Genomic DNA, 17,901 nt, shown 5'->3' with positions numbered 1-17,901 from the left:
AACTGTGCTTTTCTCTCTTTTAAAGTTTTCAAGGGAATCTAATTTGGAACCATATCTTTTTCTTCCCTCTTTCTGTTTAGCTTGTTGGACGGGTGAGTATCGCACCAGTTGTTGTTGTTGCTCCACTTCCAAACCAGTGCTTTTAAAGCATTGCTCCTCCACATGGCAGTATTTGCAGTGGCACAATTCACCTGTTATCATTTCTATAAGAACAAATAATAATAATTTATTATTTATACCCTGCCCATCTGGCTGGGTTTCCCAAGTCACTCTGGGCGGCTCCCAACAGAATATTAACAACACAATAAAACATCAAACACTAAAAATGTCCCTAAAAAAGGCTGGCTTCAGATGTCTTCTAAAAGTCAGATAGTTGCTTATTTCCTTGACATCTGATGGGAGGGCATTCCACAGGGCAGGTGCCACCACCGAGAAGGCTCTCTGCCTGGTTCCCTGTAACCTCACTTCTCGCAGTAAGGGAACCGCCAGAGCTGAACCTCCGAGGCTGAACGATGGGGGTGGAGACGCTCCTGTTTAGCGCTTTAAAGGTCAGCACCAACACTTTTAATTGTGCTTGGAAACGTACGTACTGTGTGATCCAGGCTGAATTAAGCCTATTTTAATCCCTAATGATTTCAATACAACAGCCAAACACTTGCTTACATCTCTCTCATTAAAACAAATGGCGTTTCTCAAAAGTATTGATATTTGATTGGATGGTGCCCTACATCAATGCAAACATTTAGGGCATCGTTCAGCCAAAATGCATACGTTTTTTGCTTTCAAAATTATTTTTAACACGCTACTCAATACCTTATTTTGCATTCTAGGAACATTGGAGTGCCCGGTATATCCGACAGACTTAGTATTTGCCTTGGATGTATCTCAAGACACTACACCCCAGATATTTGAGCAGATGAGAGAGATGGTCATAGCAGTTGTGAACAATACCCAAATAAGGGAAAGCAACTGCCCAGTGGGAGCCAGAGTCGCCGTTGTGTCCTACAACTCCGATACTCACTATCTGATCCGCTTCTCAGACTTCCACAACAAGCAACGTTTGCTGCAGGAAATAGCTAAGCTTTCTTACCAGAGGTCAACGAGCAGACGGGACACTGGTGCATCCATGAGGTTTGTGGCCAGGAATGTTTTCAAGAGAACTCTCCCAGGTGCTAACATGAGAAAAGTTGCTGTCTTCTTCAGCAACGGCCCATCTGACAATGAAGATTCTCTCAGCACCGCAGTCCTGGAGTTCAGCGCCTTTGACATCCACCCAGCAGTCATTGCTTTTAAAACTATCCCTAGCATCTATCGTGCTTTTGCGGTAAGAAACTATTGCCTCTTTCTTCCTTGCATTCGGAACTGTCTCTTATATATATATATAATTTTTTATTAGTTTTAACATATAAATTATAAAACATACCACAAAACGTCACCACTTATACAATCTTTTTTTGGACTTCCATCAGTGCCTCTGATGATCCACCGTTTTAACCGCTTTTTGTGCATTTCTTAAGTTCATATTGCCTTTAATTATCTTAACTAACCATCCTCCCCTTAGTCCATTTTTGCAATAGTTCCAATAATTCTCCTCACAAAACTTCTTGCAAACCTACAAACATAGTCTGATCATCACAAATATTTTTCATATGATCTGTAAATTTACTCCAGTCTTCCGTGAATTTCTGGTCCCGCCTATTACGAATCCTTCCTGTTAGTTTATCTAGTTCTGCATAGTCCATTAATTTCATCCTCCATTCTTCTTCCGTCGGTAATTCTTCTTGCTTCCATTTTTGTGCCAATAATATTCTTGCTGCTGTTGTTGCATATAAAAACAATTTACATTCCTTTCTATTTATGTCACTTCCTACAATGCCCAGTAAAAATGCTTCTGGTTTCCAGAAGCATTCGGAACTGTCTCAAGGGCTTCGCTGCTCATTGGACCTTTTAAACATCGAGGGAGTTTTACATGTTGGACCGTTTCCAATGAGTGCTGCGCTGAAAGTCGCCCTTTGTTTTTGTAAAACTCCCCACCTGGCACCTCCATACAAGCGTCCGTTTGGTGTAGTGTGGTGTAGTGGTTAAGAGCGGTAGTCTCATAATCTGGGGAACCGGGTTTGCGTCTCCGCTCCTCCACATGCAACTGCTGGGTGACCTTGGGCCAGTCCCACTTCTCTGAAGTCTCTCAGCCCCACTCACCTCACAGAGTGTTTGTTGTGGGGGAGGAAGGGAAAGGAGAATGTTAGCCGCTCTGAGACTCCTTAAAGGGAGTGAAAGGCGGGATATCAAATCCAAACTCTTCTTCTTCTTCTTCTTTTACTGGTGCGAGAAAATCTCTGTGAAATTTCTTGGGAGAATGCTGGGGTTTAAAAGGGCTGCACTGGCATGTTTCTCAGCTACCTGTACCATCCAATAAGCCCATGAGAGGATATCATCATGACGTTACTGTCGTTGAATTCTACTCAATATTGACCCAGAGTAGATTCCAGTATACAGTTAGCAGAGTAAAAACTTAAACACATTGCAGGATTCCCTCAAAATAGACCAGAGGCAATTGTATTTCATTCCAGTAGAGCTTTACTGCTACTGAAGGCAAATGAGCATAATGGTCACAAATCCAATATATTCATGATTGGAAATGTCCATAAGAAAACCAGTTGCAGTACACTTAAGTTAATAATAATAATAATAATAATTTATTATTTATACCCCACCCATCTGGCTGGGCTTCCCCAGCCACTCTGGACGGCTTCCAACAAAATATTAAAATACCGCAATACATCAAACATTAAAAGCTTCCCTAAACAGGGCTGCCTTCAGACTTACAATAACTTATAATAAGGCTAAAACTTAACACTAAACATACTATGTACAGAACACCACACCAGAAGGAAGAGAGATAGAAAGAGAAATTGAAACCCAGGCTCCTTCTGGCCTTAATATTATAGTCAGCATGACCTTGACAGAAGAGAACCAGTTTAAGCCAGCTGTTCTCAGCTTCCCAGAAGGGCTAACCCAAATATCATGACCTTCTGCTTGTTTCTTTCACGCAGAGAAGCTTCCAGAACCCTCTTGAATTAATTAGAATAGGAGAGATCTCTACACATCAGATCAATACTTTCTCCACTAAGAAATGCAAACTGGCAGTTTCATCCTCCTGGGAGCATTCTGGGAAGCATGGGCGAGAAAGAGGGACTGATGTGGACAGGATCACAACTCTCACCATCTGCCTGATAAGTTATACATCTATTTAAATCTTTTATTCTTTCAGATAGATGACACAAGACTGTTTCAAGTTATTCAACCTGAGAGGGATTATACTCCGGCCTTACAAAGACTTCAGTCGTGTGTACTTTGCTATGGTGAGAGCACATGAAAACAGCATGCGAACCAGACTTCCATCCACAGTTTCTCTTCTCCCCGCACATATTGTATTATTAAAACGACTGTGTTTCCATTCCCAGACAAATGCAATCCAGATAGCTCTTGCTTCCGCGCTGAAACCCCCCGTGCTCGGGGCTATGTGGACGCCGCTTTCATTTTGGAAAATTCAAGGAAAATAAGCCCGGTGGAATTTCAGAAACTGAAAGATTTCCTAAGCGCAGCGCTCGACAGCTTTGACATCTCTGCTGAGCCAGAGACCTCTTTGACAGGGGACAGGGTGGCTGTGCTGAGCCATGCTCCTCCAGAATTCAGGCCCAAAACCAGGAGGAGCCCAGTAGAGATCGAGTTTGACTTTTTGACTTACGGCAGTAAACTACGAATGAAGAGACACATCCAGGAGTCTATCCAGCAGCTAAATGGAGCGGCTGCTGTTGGCCATGCCATACAGTGGACCGTTAGCAACATCTTTTCTGGAGCACCCAACCAGAGAAAATACAAGGCTATCTTTGTTGTTTCTGTTGGAGAAACAAGTCGATGGGACAAGGAAGTGCTGAGGGATTCAGCTCTGAGAGCCAAGTGCCTGGGCTACGCGCTCTTTGTGCTTTCATTAGGGGATGAATATGATGACGTGGAAATTGAAGAACTAGCAAGCCTGCCCCTGGAACATCACGTGGTGCAGCTTGGACGAATTCACAAGGCTGAACTTGGATATGCAGTGAAGTTTCTGAAGCCATTTCTACGCCTCCTTAAGAGTAAGTCATTCTACTGTTGCTGACTTTGCTTTATATAGAGAGAGAGTGTTGTGTTTACAAGGGAATCCCCTAACTGCTTCCAGATGACAAGGAACCAATTCAGTCCAGCATTTATTCCTCCTAGTGTTTACTGAGGCATCTGGAAGAATCATACATTCTTAGAAATAAAAATTGTGTAATTGAATATTGGGCGAATGACTGATCTGTTGTTGAATTGTAGTTGGCTTTTCAGACCTTTGGCCTAAGTAAGCTTTCATAGTGACAACATCTATTATTTAAGGTTGTTACAGCCTGAATGGTTTGTCTGAATATGATTCCCGGGCCAAACAATGCTGAACGGGGGACTTTCAAAGTTTGCCAACAGCATTTCTGCCACTCCCAGTGGAGTCAGAGCTGTGCTGTTCACGAAACCCTTCAGTGAATGAGCCCGTTTTTATTTTTAAAAAAATAAGAGCTAAATTTAAAGCCCCTAATGTTTGAACTTGTTTCCTCCCATCCTGCACCAGAATGACGGTGAAAAGGAGAAATATAAAGTATCAAGGACATCTCTAGGTCACAGGCTAGCTTGAGTTTGGCAGGCCTCGAGATTGTGCTTGCCAAATTTTGGTAAGCCTGTGATCAAAACACATTATAGATTACACAGCCTGTTGCATGCCCCCAGCTTTGTGAGCATTTTACAAGGCCCAAGGAAAAGCAATTGTGTAAGTCCCCAACAGATGGTTCATTTCACTTTGGTTCCAGATGCTGTGTAATCATTTGGAAAATTATTACGGTTAGACATAGCAGTTAGTGGTACAGAACATGCTTTGCATATAGAAAATTCAGTCTTTTTCATCTCCATTGAAAGGATCGCCGTTAAGGAACTCAGGCAGCAAAGGCCAGGGGAAAACCTGTACTGTACTTGAGACCTTGGAGAATCACTGCCTTTTGGAGTCAATAGTGCTCAGTGAGATAAGCCAGTACAAAAAGATGCTTATATCTAAGCAGGGGCTGAGCAGGTGTCCGTGCAACAATGAAGTCTGCTTCACACAACTCAACTGTCCTGAATTAAGCAGGACATCATGGATTTGCAGAAGGTGCCGCAGCTTCTGTTTGAAGTCTGTGATGTCCTGCTTCTGCCCCCTTGCCTCTTCTTCCTCCTGTGGGACAGCCTCCGCCATAGGCTCCACTGCCATTGTGGCCAACCACCACCACCATATTTCCAGAAGTGGGTGCAGCAGATCTAGAATAACACATCTGGAAGCAGGCGTACCACATCTGGAAGCAGGCGTACCACTGAGAGCCAGTGTGGTGTAGTGGTTAAGAGTCACGTAATCTGGGGAACCGGGTTCGCGTCTCCTCTCCTCCACATGCAGCTGCTGGGTGACCTTGGGCCAGTCACACTTCTTTGAAGTCTCTCAGCCCCACTCACCTCACAGAGTGTTTGTTGTGGGGGAGGAAGGGAAAGGAGAATGTTAGCCGCTTTGAGACTCCGTAAAGGGAGTGAAAGGCGGGATATCAAATCCAAACTCTTTTTCTTCTTCTTCTGGTGCCTGCGGCGAGGCTGAGTAGGTCGCAAAAATAGACAGCAAGTAGGTCAAGGCCTAGCTGTGGTGGTGGCAGAGGAGGAGGAGGAGGAGCCGGTAAAGGGAAGGCTGCGGTGGGAGGTGGCAGCTGGGGCGCAAAGATTGGGATGGGTTGGTGGGAGAAAGAGGGCACGAATTGGGTGGGGGGGGTGCAAAAAGAGTACACAGACCGGGTGGGGGTGTGGCAGAAAGCGTGCACAGATGTCTCAAAAAGTTGGACGGTTTGCTGCTTCCTTTGGCAGGGTGTTATGTACTGAAGTTTTCACCCTGGGCCAGCAGGGGGATACTGTAGATAGTTTTCACTCAGGTCCACATATGCAAATAAGGGGTTGCAAATGACGTTCAGTGATTGGATAGTTACAGAAAGTGGTTACTGTTGCGTTGTAGTGGGGCTCTATATAAACAGGCTGGCTGAACCTTTCAGTTCAGTTCTGTTCTGGCCTGTGAATAAACAAGAGCTGTTTGTGTCATCTGATATGTTCACCCACAACTTAACACAGAGGATGGAAGACTTCACCCAACCTTGTTTGCTAAGTGTTTGTGTGAAAAGGACTGCAGTTCATTGCTCACATCATAGCTCTGCTTATCATTTCCTACCTATTGTGCCATATGTCTTGACAGGCGAAATGAACAAGTATCCACAAGCACAGCTCAAGAGAAAATGTACAAGCATTAGCGAAGAAAGGCCTCTGTATGGTCCACCCAAACACACGTGAGTTTGTTTCCAGACATTATTTTCCACTTTGATATATATCCACTCGTATAGCCATGACCTACACTCTTATGTGCCTTCAACTAAGTCTAAATGAGTAGCAAGTCTGACTCGCATAAGATCACATTTGCTTTGTGCAATTGTTACTCCAGGAAACAATGGCTGATCGTGGCTGTTGGTTTTGCTACTGAAATGGCCGCTCTCTACATTGCCATCTCTTGCCAATTGCACTGGAGAAACAGAGAAGCATCAATATAGTAGCACTGGCAGCTGTTCTGCAAGGCTTGGGGAGCTCTCATGCAACAGCTCTGATCCTGCACCTGTCAGCACCTTACCCTGTGTACTCCATCGAAAAAGAAGGGAGCTATAACAATTGGCCGCTAGTAAAATGTTGGATGGGGACGGGGAAAGAATAGCTTTACTTCAAAGCAATTCTGTGCTAATCCTCTGCATTACATTAGAACCTTTGCACACACATTGATCCCAGACTCTGTTTTGTTGTTGCATACCTAGTTTTGCTGTTGACAACACTATGTCAAATGGAGCTATGCTTCTAGATCCCGAATCTGCTTTTCGGGAGCCCACACCATATGATTTCGTAACCCCTGGAAATCCTTTCAGCAGTGGACAGCAGATCATTGTAAGTAGACTTTCTTTGTCCCATAAAGATGCTTTAAAAAGACAAAATAAATAGAATTTTTCTTGCCGTTCCATGTAGCATTGACTGATGACTTGCCCTTTTTGTCAGCCCCCATTTCATGTGTCAGGGATGCAGGTGGCGCTGTGGGTTAAACCACAGAGCCTAGGACTTGCCAATCAGAAGGTCGGCGGTTCGAATCCCCGTGACGGAGTGAGCTCCCGTTACTCGGTCCCTGCTCCTGCCAACCTAACAGTTCGAAAGCACGTCAAAGTGCAAGTAGATAAATAGGTACCGCTCCGGCGGGAAGGTAAACGGCACTTCTGTGCACTGCTTTGGTTCACCAGAAGTGGCTTAGTCATGCTGGCCACATGACCCAGAAGCTGTATGCCGGCTCCCTCGACCAATAAAGCGAGATGAGCGCTGCAACCCTAGAGTCAGTCACGACTGGACCTAATGGTCAGGGGTCCCTTTACCTTTATTCCATGTGTAGAGAGCTTTAAAAAAAACATAATTTTTATTTGATTTTTACAAATTCATTCACAGAAGTAGTATGATTACAAATAATAAAGTTTACACCTCCCCTCCGTGGGTTCTTTAAATAACTTTTTTGTTTTAACTGCATATTATAAGTCCATCTAATTTACACTCCTCCATTGTATCCAAAATCTATGTATCATTGCAAGAGTTATGTAAAGCCTGCCAAAGAGTTCAGGTGTTTACAATGGTCTTTCAAATACAATATGCATTTGTCCCATTCCTTGTTGTAATTCTGATCCTCCTGATTTCTGATTTTCCTGGTTAATCTTGCCATCTCTGCATAGTCCAATAGTTTCATCTCCCAGTCCGCCCTAATAGGTATCTTTTCTTTCCAACCCTGGGCAAGAAGCATCCTTGCAGCAGCTGTTGTAGCGTACATAAACAGTCTTTTCAGTTCTTTTGGTATCTCTGCACCTACAATTCCTAACAAAAAGGCTTCTAGTTTTTTTACAAAAGTTATTTTAATTTTTAAAAAAATTGATTGCGTATCATTTCCCAGAATTCCTTTATCACTTTGCAGTTCCACCACATATGATAGAAGGTGCCTTCCTTTTCTTTACATTTCCAACAAACATTTCCATGGGTAGAGAGCTTACCTGCTGAGCATCGACTGCATCATGCCCTAAAGTTCAGCAGGTAACATTATTCTCCTTTCCTTTTCAGGTACCTGGAAATTAGCAACATGTTTGGGTTGGAAACTATGCCTCTGCAGCAACTTGTGAAGTACTGCACTCCCATTTCTATTGCCGTCGTCGTTGCTAATGACTTTGCTCATTGATTCATTTGTTCAGGAACTGGAAACAAATCTCTATTAAAAACAAAGACAAATTGAAGACAATTTTGGGAGGGTGCAAAGTAATGGTTCTGACAAGACAGGCTGAAGAATGAAGTATGTTTTCCTGTACATTAGAAGGTTTTCATCTGTGACTCCACCTCCTGCTTGTTTTGAATTTCCTTTAGAAGAGTGAAAATTATGGAGCGTAGAAGCCACAATTCCTTTGTTGTTTCCAGAGGTTTCCTGGCTTTTAGCCTAATCAACGCACAAACTGATGTGCTGTATTTTGTAGTTGGGAACTTGCTAACCTATCCAGCACTGTTGAGTTTGCTATATGGAATATGTCCATACTTGCAAGTGTCTCTTAGCGATGACATCATCAGTGATAGTTCCCTCGTTCCCACTTGCTCAGACCTGAACCATTTTTAATAACTCTTCTTAAAAGTTTGTTTTGTTTCCTAATTGTGTCTGTTAGTGTCCTTGGATAGCTGTGCTCTCTGAAGACAGTCCAGCCAAAAAAAAATATTGAATGCCAATCTGATGTTGTAATGCAATAGCAGTGGAAGGTTGCTTTTTTGTACGGCGGATTCTTTAATTTTGTGCTAATTTTGTACATGGGATGATATGATGTTGTGTGGGGATTTACTCATTTCACTGTGACGCTCCTTTCTAATCTGCACTTTGGACTTGAGGTAACGGGAAACGCATGCCGTGCAAGTGTCAAATGGGCTGAGTCAGCACACTGAAACCTTGTCCCCCATCAGGGATGCCTCTTTCGCTCTATCCCAGATAGCTCAGTGGTTGTGGATTATAAAGGGGCTACAAATCGATGCAAGAATGTGTGCAAATAAAGTTGATCTCGGAGTCAAAACGGGTGAAATTAACGCTTCGTGTACCTGAGCCACTTCTGTGTCTTCAGTCCTATAAGAAGGGACAGCTTGATAGTTAGAACTAGTTAAATAGCACTTCCAGATGGGCTTTGTGGGGGGATGAGTGTTCCTCATGGTGCTATGTGACAGCACGTATCTATTATCTTGTTTTAAAAGAAATAAAACACAACTCAAATACAAAGAGAAGCTCTTCTTGCAATTCATTGGGATCAATACAGGAACTCCCTGTGCCAATACAAGCTGCACTGTCTGAAGGACCATAGCTTCCCCCACACCAAAATAAGAGAACACCATAAATGGAATTTTTTTTCCTCACCACTGCCAATGCCATATTTTGTGACAGTAGACTTGGGCGGTTGGGGAAGGGGGCAAAGGCGACCTTTTGGAAATTGGGCTGAAAGGGGGCAGGGGATGGTGAAAGGAAGACAAATCAGGAGGAGATATTCATGGGCAGCAGGGTTTATTTGAAAGGATAAACCCTTCGTTAAATTTAATTGCTCTGTTTCCATGCGTGGTAATGGAGCTGCAACAATGACCAGCCCAGTGGGCCTCCAGGTTTCTCAGTCTCATGATGTGCCGTTGCCCCAGAAGTACTGTGAAGGGAAATAATAATAATAATAATAATAATAATAATAATAATAATAATAATAATAAATTTATTATTTATACCCCGCCCAACTGGCTTGGTTTCCCCAGCCACTCTGGGCAGCTCCCAACAGAATATTAAAAACACGATCAAACATTAAAGACTTCCCTAAACAGGGCTGCCTTCAGATGTCTTCTAAAAGTCAGATAGTTGTTTATTTCCTTGACATCTGAGGAGGGCGTTCCACAGGGTGGGCGCCACTACCGAGAAGGCCTTCTGCCTGGTTCCCTATAACCTCACTTCTTGCAGGCAGGGAACTGCCAGAAGGCCCTCGGAGCTGGACCTCAGTGTCTGGGCAGAACGATGGGGGTGGAGACGCTCCTTCAGGTATACTGGGCCGAGACCGTTTAGGGCTTTAAAGGTCAGCACCAACACTTTGAATTGTGCTCAGAAACGTACTGGGAGCCAATGTAGGTCTTTCAGGACTGGTGTTATATGGTCTCTGCAGCCGTTTTCAGTCACCAGTCTAGCTGCTGCATTCTGGATTAGTTGTAGTTTCTGGGTCACCTTCAAAGGTAGCCTGACATAGAGCGTATTGCAGTAGTCCAATAGCAGCTGCCACTGGCCAGGAGGGGTACCATCTTCCCCTCCCCCAGCACTTCTGGTGCACCACTGTGGCATGGTGTCATTCCAATGGGGCATTTAAGGGGGTGTACACAGCATCATCACAGCCTAGGACCTGCCAATCAGAAGGTCGACGGTTCAAATCCCCGCCACGGGGTGAGCTCCCGTTGCTCGGTCCCAGCTCCTGCCAACCTAACAGTTCGAAAGCACGTCAAAGTGCAAGTAGATAAATAGGTACCGCTCCGGCGGGAAGGTAAACGGCGCTTCTGTGCACTGCTTTGGTTCACCAGAAGTGGCTTAGTCATGCTGGCCACAGGACCCGGAAGCTGTACGCCAGCTCCCTCGGCCAATAAAGCGAGATGAGCGCCGCAACCCCAGAGTCGGTCACGACTGGACCTGATGGTCAGGGGTCACTTTACCTTTACACAGCATCATTATCATTTATTACTTATACATCCTTTGGACATCCCTATTTTCATCAGAGAAATGTTGGAGAGTATGGAGTTATGTGGCCCCCTGAACCAAGGAGATAAAGGATACAACCTTTAGAAGACATCTGATGGTCGTTTCCCTTTATAGGGAAGTTTTTAAATGTTTTATTATGCTTTTGTATATGTTGGAAGCCGCTCAGAATGGCTGGGGCAACCCAGTCAGATGGGTGGTGTATAAATAATAAAATTATTATAATTATGGAATAGGACATCCCTATATTCATCGGATAAATGTTGGAGGGTATGGTATCTGCGCCCCAACATAGAAACAAAATTGACATCAGGTGACATAGGCTCAGAATCCTGCTCTCCAGATCTGGGGAACATTGGTCAGCCCAAAGGTCACATCTCACTTCCAGGGGAGGCCCCTACATGGCAGTGGTGGGCGGGGCCAGAGACAAAAGTGGGCGGAGCTACAGAAGTGAATCTTACCTTTCTACACTAGGCTCATTTCTTCGCACTCCCAGACTCTCACCTACCTTACCATTAATGCAAGAAGCATTATCGGATCTCAAGGGCATATTCCAGTGAAGCAGAAAAACTCAAGGGCCGTGTAAGAGGGTTTCCCATCCCTCGGTTGCAGCAACACATTTTCAGGCATTCTTTCATTCACACTTGAGGAGTTTGGATTTGATATCCCGCCTTTCACTCCCTTTAAGGAGTCTCAAAGCAGCTAACATTCTCCTTTCCCTTCCTCCCCCACAACAAACACTCTGTGAGGTGAGTGAGGCTGAGAGACTTCAGAGAAGTGTGACTGGCCCAAGGTCACCCAGCAGCTGCATGTGGAGGAGCGGAGACGCGAACCCGGTTCCCCAGATTACGAGAATACCGCTCTTAACCACTACACCACACTGGCTCTTAAGGTGATCAGATGTCTTAATACTGAGGTTAGAACAAAGCTGTTTTCTCCCCTTGGGGGGAAAAACCACTGCTTAGAATAGTTGCTTCAGCTTTAGAGAGAAATCAGTTCTGTATCATGGATATTAAAAACGATTGTCAAACAAGTGGATTTATTGTCTTTTTTTAAAAAAACAAAACACTAATTCTGGAATTTAAACAAGACCATGTGGCTGTAAACATTCCTCAGGGCCTCCTCCCTCCCCATCATTCTACATGATTTTATTAGATGTGAAATTTACACACATACATCTGTTAACATGTCAAACTGGGATGTATTTGCTTAAGGGCTCCACCTTGGGATTATTTTTAAATTAAGGATGAGTAAAAATCCCTTAAATAAACCAAATAAATCACTGTATCATTCTGAAGCGTAAAAAAAAAAAATTTGAGCGGACGGAGGATGTTTAATTCCAAAGATATTCACACAAAAGATTTTTTTTGCTTCAAACGGCCCAACCATTCCAGCTCACCCAACTCATCCGAAAGTTTTATTGGACACCCTCCACCCCTCATCCTCCAGTTGATAAACATCCCGATACTTTAAACATCATTGTGCCTTAGCAGGTCACTTTTTATGTGGGTTGGATTTCTACACCACATTATAATGTTTGTAGACAGAAACCACACGGATCCTGCTAATTACTGTACTGTACTATCAACACGGTGTGTGCCTCAGCTATGGGGCTACGTGTGTACAATTTGGTCTGAAGCATAGGGAGAAATGTAGAAGACTAGGTTTGCATCTATTATTATTTTTTAATGGGGTGCAATTGTGAGGAGTACATGGGATTTAAAATATGCTAGGGCTGGTATATTGTGAATGAATGTTTCACAGAGGATGCTGCTTGTGCAGTCTGCCACACAGCTTTGGCACACAGGAATGATCCAAACTCTCTTTATTTTTCCATTATTAGGTATACAGGGATTTGAATATACATGAACAAAAGTGCAACCATTTTATCGTTCTTTCTCATTCGCTCAGTAAATAAAAAAACAAAGTCAGTTTACATAAATATCGTTGATGTAACTGATTTCTTCATGTGATAATAAACCATCTTTTAGACTTCCAAAGAATAACATGGTCAGAAGTTAAGCGTGATGTCTCCATTTTAAACTGCATTTGCTTGGTTGTTTCAGAAAAATGCTGCATGAGTCGCTCTGCTTTAATACAATGGCAGGTTCTGAAAGGACCACTGGTCACCGTCATGAGCTTTACAATCCATCATTTTATGTTCTCGAAGCAATTCTTCAAAAGAGACTCAATCCCGTCCTGTTTCTCTTTATTACCTGTATTTACAGTTCCTATAGGTCAGTGCAACTTTTACTTCCACACTTTGACAATGCCATCTCGTGATGCAGTAACTATAAATCCTTGAGTTGTTTGAAAAGTAGCAATGTCTGTGATAATGTCATGATGCCCAACTGGTAAAGACTCGGGACCCCTTCGAGGGGTTTCATCCGTGGGGCCCCCCTTCTGCTTGTTTTGAATTTCCTGTTGAAAAGGGAAAATGGTGAAACACTATTGACTAAATCCTTTCGGTTTCAGGTGCTTTCCTTCTTTTGCGTTGTATTTAACTGTTTTTATTGAAAGGGACCCCTGACCAATAGGTCCAGTCGTGGCCGACTCTGGGGTTGCAGCGCTCATCTCGCTTTATTGGCCGAGCGAGCCGGCATACAGCTTCTGGGTCATGTGGCCAGCATGACTAAGCCGCTTCTGGCAAACCAGAGCAGTGCATGGAAACGCCGTTTACCTTCCCGCCAGAGCAGTACCTATTTATCTACTTGCACTTTGACGTGCTTTCGAACTGCTAGGTTGGCAGGAGCAGGGACCGAGCAACGGGAGCTCACCCCATCACAGGGATTTGAACCGCCGACCTTCTGATCGGCAAGTCCTAGGCTCCGTGGTTTAACCCAGAGCGCCACCCACGTCACTGAAAGGTGCTTTCCTGTTTTAAGCCCAACAAGTGCATATTGGATACACTATTTTGTTACATGCAAAACTGACAGTGAATCCAGAGCTGTTGAGTTTGCTATGCGGAATATGAATGTGCTCACAGATAGCTACTGCCTGCAGTGACAGTGGAACAATTCCCACTTTCCCAGGTCTGGGAATGAGACCTGCGAGCAACTATACCTGAACAACTTCTGTGCCTTCAATGATCTTCCTATAATAAGACACAGATGGGCTGCTTGAACTTCCAGCAACAATGTAGGACCTCTCAGGGTATGCTAAATCCCAGAACCTGCAAAGAACAAAGGTGACAATATAAAATCTTTGACTAGAATCCTTCCAGCCTTTAAAACAGCATTGCAGCTATCATAAGGAGAGCAGTATGGGGTCACATGACAGGCCTGTCTAGCCTGACATCAGGTGACTAGTGGCTAGATCTCAACGCTTCTGGAAAATTTTATTCTATAAGGTACTTGGGGGTATATTTCTATTTCAAAGCCTTACAGTTTGGTGTTAAGCAGGTTTACACAAAAGTGAGAAGTTTATGTCCCATCTACAGAAAGGTTGAACACACACTAAATCTGGTAGGTTCCCTACTCCCACCAACCAGTTTGAATCAATGTTAGTCAAAGAAATTCTGAACCTCACAAGATTGGGTTGTTTTTTTTTTACTTCATACGGGACTTTTATGCAGAAAAGGAAACTCTAGCTTCTGTGGTGGTGAGATATCATCATTTATTCGATTTTACCTTATCTTCATGTCTGAACCTGCTGTCAGTAATATAGGATTTCCATCTGCTGGGCTGCAGTATATTCCATGAACGCTATGAGGTGAAGGCTAAAGGGTGGGAAAATAGGGGGTTTTTTTTCAACAGGTGTTAAAATATGCTAACTTTTAAAAATCGAGTTATCTTAATTAACAATCATGTCATTAAGGCACTAATCCTGAACACCTTCACATAGCTGTAGCTTCTAGTGAAAGACATTGAACTTCAAATTACAACTATAAACAATTGGTTTTTTTGTTTTCTTTTTTTTTAATCAAATTAATCATTTTAAATTTTGTATCCACACATTTACATTTGATTATTTACTTTATACCAAAGACAATTTACAAGTTATGAAATAAATTGAAATCTCAGGATAGAAAACAATATGAGGAGAATAAAAACAGCTGTTGAGCATTTAGCAGAAGAAAAATATTCAAACAGTAGTAGATAAAAACACTAAGGCTGCAACCCTGCACTTATTCACAAGTATGTAAGTCCCATTGGTCCCCATAGGTCTTACACCTGAGTAGACGTGTATAGGTTTGAATGGTTGCAATCTTATGCACACTTTCTCAAGAGTAAGCCCCAATGAGGACAGCGCTACTTACTTCCAAGTAAGCTAGGGTTGCTGCCATATGTCAGGATTTCCCCATATATTTAGCTGATTTTCCCTCAGACACTGCTTGCGACTGCAGTATTCCAGATACATCCGGGAAATTCGGGACATATGGCAAGTCTAAAGTAAGCAAATAGGGGCTAAAACAGAGACAGATCAAAGTGATAGCCAGGCTTTTATGTTTCGTTATGGGGCTCAGCAACTGCCTCTTCATCCAAGAATCTATGTGTAATTCAGTGCCTGCAATCTAAATGATTTAGTCTGTAATCTAAATCTTCAGACCGAGTCTGAATGCAAACCTTAAGGTTATTTTTTTTTAATCCCCTCTGCATCATCTTCCCAGCTTCTGCTTCGTGTATTATCTAGCCTAATGAAGAGTTTTGAGAAACTGAAAGCTTACATCATTTTGCTTGGTACCACTATCTGGGCTTAGTACACTTGCCCTAAGCTACGCAGGACTTTATAAGTTAACATCAGTGCTTTGAATTGCACCCAGAAGTACACAGGAAGTGCTTTCAGAATTGGCGAAATGTATTTTGCTTAACCCAGTATAGCTAATGCATCTCTTCTCAACTGAAAACATAAAACTTTGGCATGATGGGCATTTAATATCCACCAAAGGACTAAAAACTACATAGGCCTGCTTTATTCTGCTCAAAACTTTACAATCAGAAAGCCAAACCTGATGTTCTGAAAGAGGTGGGGCATTGCTGGCCCATAACGTGAAGCGTCTGTCACCTGTTTCCATATCCCACATGGAGACTTCATTATTGCCTTGAACAGCTACGGAAAAGCCATGGACAACGGTTATAAACCAAAAGTGCAGAAATGGGGGCAGACTTACATCTTAGGGTTTATTTCTTGAATTGTAGTCTAGCAATATAAAAGGGATGAGGAAAGCGAGTTACTTGGCTGCTGACAGCACTCATTAAAATAAATGCTTGTGGAGACTGTCCCTTAGCAACCGCTGGAGAATGCCCTCACTTATTCCGACTAAACCTAAGGAAGAACTTACAGTACAGTGGAACAGAATCCCATGAGAACCTTCCCTTGGAGGTTTCTAAGCAGAGTTTGGATGGCCATCTGCCATTTTGCTAGTGCTCTGATAGAGAGAGAAAGTGAACTCTACCTGCAATCACCCATGACTGGGAGAGGGGATGCATAAGCAGGCGTCTGATCCGTGCTCTGGAAGGATGGGAATGGCTAGAGATGGGTAACTGAAATCTCATGTCCCAGCATGCCATGGTACCACTGCTTGTACCTTGTAAAGAAAAAGAGACTATCAGCAGCAATCAAGGCCCTACTGACCAAGGAGTAAGCCCCATTAAATTCAATATTTACTTCCGAGTAGACATGTAGGGACGCGGGTGGCTCTGTGGGTTAAACCACAGAGCCTAGGACTTGCCGATCAGAAGGTCGGCGGTTCGAATCCCTGCGATGGGGTGAGCTCCCATTGCTCGGTCCCTGCTCCTGCCAACCTAGCAGTTCGAAAGCATGTCAAAGTGCAAGTAGATAAATAGGTACAGCTCCGGCGGGAAGGTAAACGGCGTTTCCATGCACTGCTCTGGTTTGCCAGAAGCGGCTTAGTCATGCTGGCCACCTGACCCGGAAGCTGTACGCCAGCTCCCTCAGTCAATAAAACGAGATGAGTGCCGCAACCCCAGAGTCGGTCACGACTGGACCTGATGGTGAGGGGTCCCTTTAGCTTTACCTTTAGACGTGGTTAAGACTGAAGTTAATGACATTTTAAGCAATGTCCACTGGCCCTGATTATACAAATACTGTGCCAGTATGCCTAAGGTTCAAAGACATATTTGCTTTCCGCTAATCACTTACACTTTTTATCTTTCACAAAGAGATTTAGTGCACTTGCCCCTTGTAACAGCCCTGCATAGCAACTCACTGGGAAACCAAGGAGAGGACATGATCTGCCCAGATTAAATCCATAACAGAAAATGGAGTTGAAGTCAAATCCACCCATCTCTCCGGCAACCTAACTAAACTGCCCCTCTTGAAAGCAAGCGTGTTGCAGTCATTCCCCACAAGACCTGCACAAAGAGAAATTTTACTTATACGGTGATTCTAAATACATATAATTATTTAATGGGGGAAACACAAAAGGCATCTTACCAATACAAAGCCAGCATTGATGTATGTCTACAGCAAATGAGGTTATAAGTCCCAACCGTAAATCGTGCTTTAATGTCCAGGCATTATTAGAAGATCTCAGGTCCCATCCCACTAAGGAACCATTCACAGTGGCATACGCCAACACTGACTGGGCTCCTGAATTGAAGTGATGCATGTCGACGACACAGCCATCGTCCCTCTGATCTAAAAACCTGAGTAAAGAAGATGACAAGATGGGTATAATTCATTGAAATGTCACAGGACTTCAAATTGTCCACACCCTTGCTTCTTTTGCCTTCCACTCTGCTCTCGTTTTGGTGATGCATATTTGGCTGGAACTACTAATTCTAGATCTGAATGGAGATTCTGTACCTAGTTATAGCAGATACTTGTTTTATCATTCATGTCCCAAGTATTCATTCAACCCTCTCACAAATCTTGGAAAAGAATGACCTCCCTGGCAGGAAAAATGAGAGGGCCGTGTAACACCAGCAAAATGTTCTCTGCAGGTCTCCATCTTCCCCAGTGCCCACAATAAACTCAATATCTGAATGAAGGAACTCAGGTGTAGCAGAGGT

General features: G+C 43.5%; 2 protein-coding genes across 4 annotated transcripts in view; one reads left to right on the top strand and one right to left on the bottom strand.

The window, feature by feature from the left end:
* LOC310745351 (collagen alpha-6(VI) chain-like) overlaps window positions 1–9,436 on the top strand; it is a 73,056-nt gene extending 63,620 nt beyond the window's left edge. The window contains exons 33-38 of the mRNA XM_083577542.1: window positions 831–1,324; window positions 3,272–3,362; window positions 3,465–4,136; window positions 6,323–6,413; window positions 6,927–7,053; window positions 8,254–9,436. Coding sequence (XP_083433668.1) covers window positions 831–1,324; window positions 3,272–3,362; window positions 3,465–4,136; window positions 6,323–6,413; window positions 6,927–7,053; window positions 8,254–8,268 — 1,490 coding nt within the window. The 3' untranslated portion in view covers window positions 8,269–9,436. The remainder of the gene's footprint in view (window positions 1–830; window positions 1,325–3,271; window positions 3,363–3,464; window positions 4,137–6,322; window positions 6,414–6,926; window positions 7,054–8,253) is intronic.
* Window positions 9,437–12,751: 3,315 nt separating this feature from the next.
* Window positions 12,752–17,901, bottom strand: part of PIK3R4 (phosphoinositide-3-kinase regulatory subunit 4) — a 38,091-nt gene continuing 32,941 nt past the window's right edge. For all 3 annotated transcript variants that reach the window (XM_083577627.1, XM_083577625.1, XM_083577626.1), the window contains 6 exons: window positions 17,324–17,535; window positions 16,323–16,454; window positions 15,876–15,976; window positions 14,557–14,645; window positions 13,991–14,099; window positions 12,752–13,348 (listed from right to left, as the gene is read on the bottom strand). In XM_083577627.1, coding sequence (XP_083433753.1) covers window positions 13,178–13,348; window positions 13,991–14,099; window positions 14,557–14,645; window positions 15,876–15,976; window positions 16,323–16,454; window positions 17,324–17,535 — 814 coding nt within the window. In that variant the 3' untranslated portion in view covers window positions 12,752–13,177. The remainder of the gene's footprint in view (window positions 13,349–13,990; window positions 14,100–14,556; window positions 14,646–15,875; window positions 15,977–16,322; window positions 16,455–17,323; window positions 17,536–17,901) is intronic.

This window comes from Podarcis filfolensis (genome assembly GCF_964270895.1).
Source record: "Podarcis filfolensis genome assembly, chromosome: 12".
Lineage (NCBI taxonomy): Eukaryota > Metazoa > Chordata > Lepidosauria > Squamata > Lacertidae > Podarcis > Podarcis filfolensis.
The sequence above is the reverse complement of the archived record's forward strand: the minus strand, read 5'-3'. Positions and strand labels throughout refer to the sequence as shown.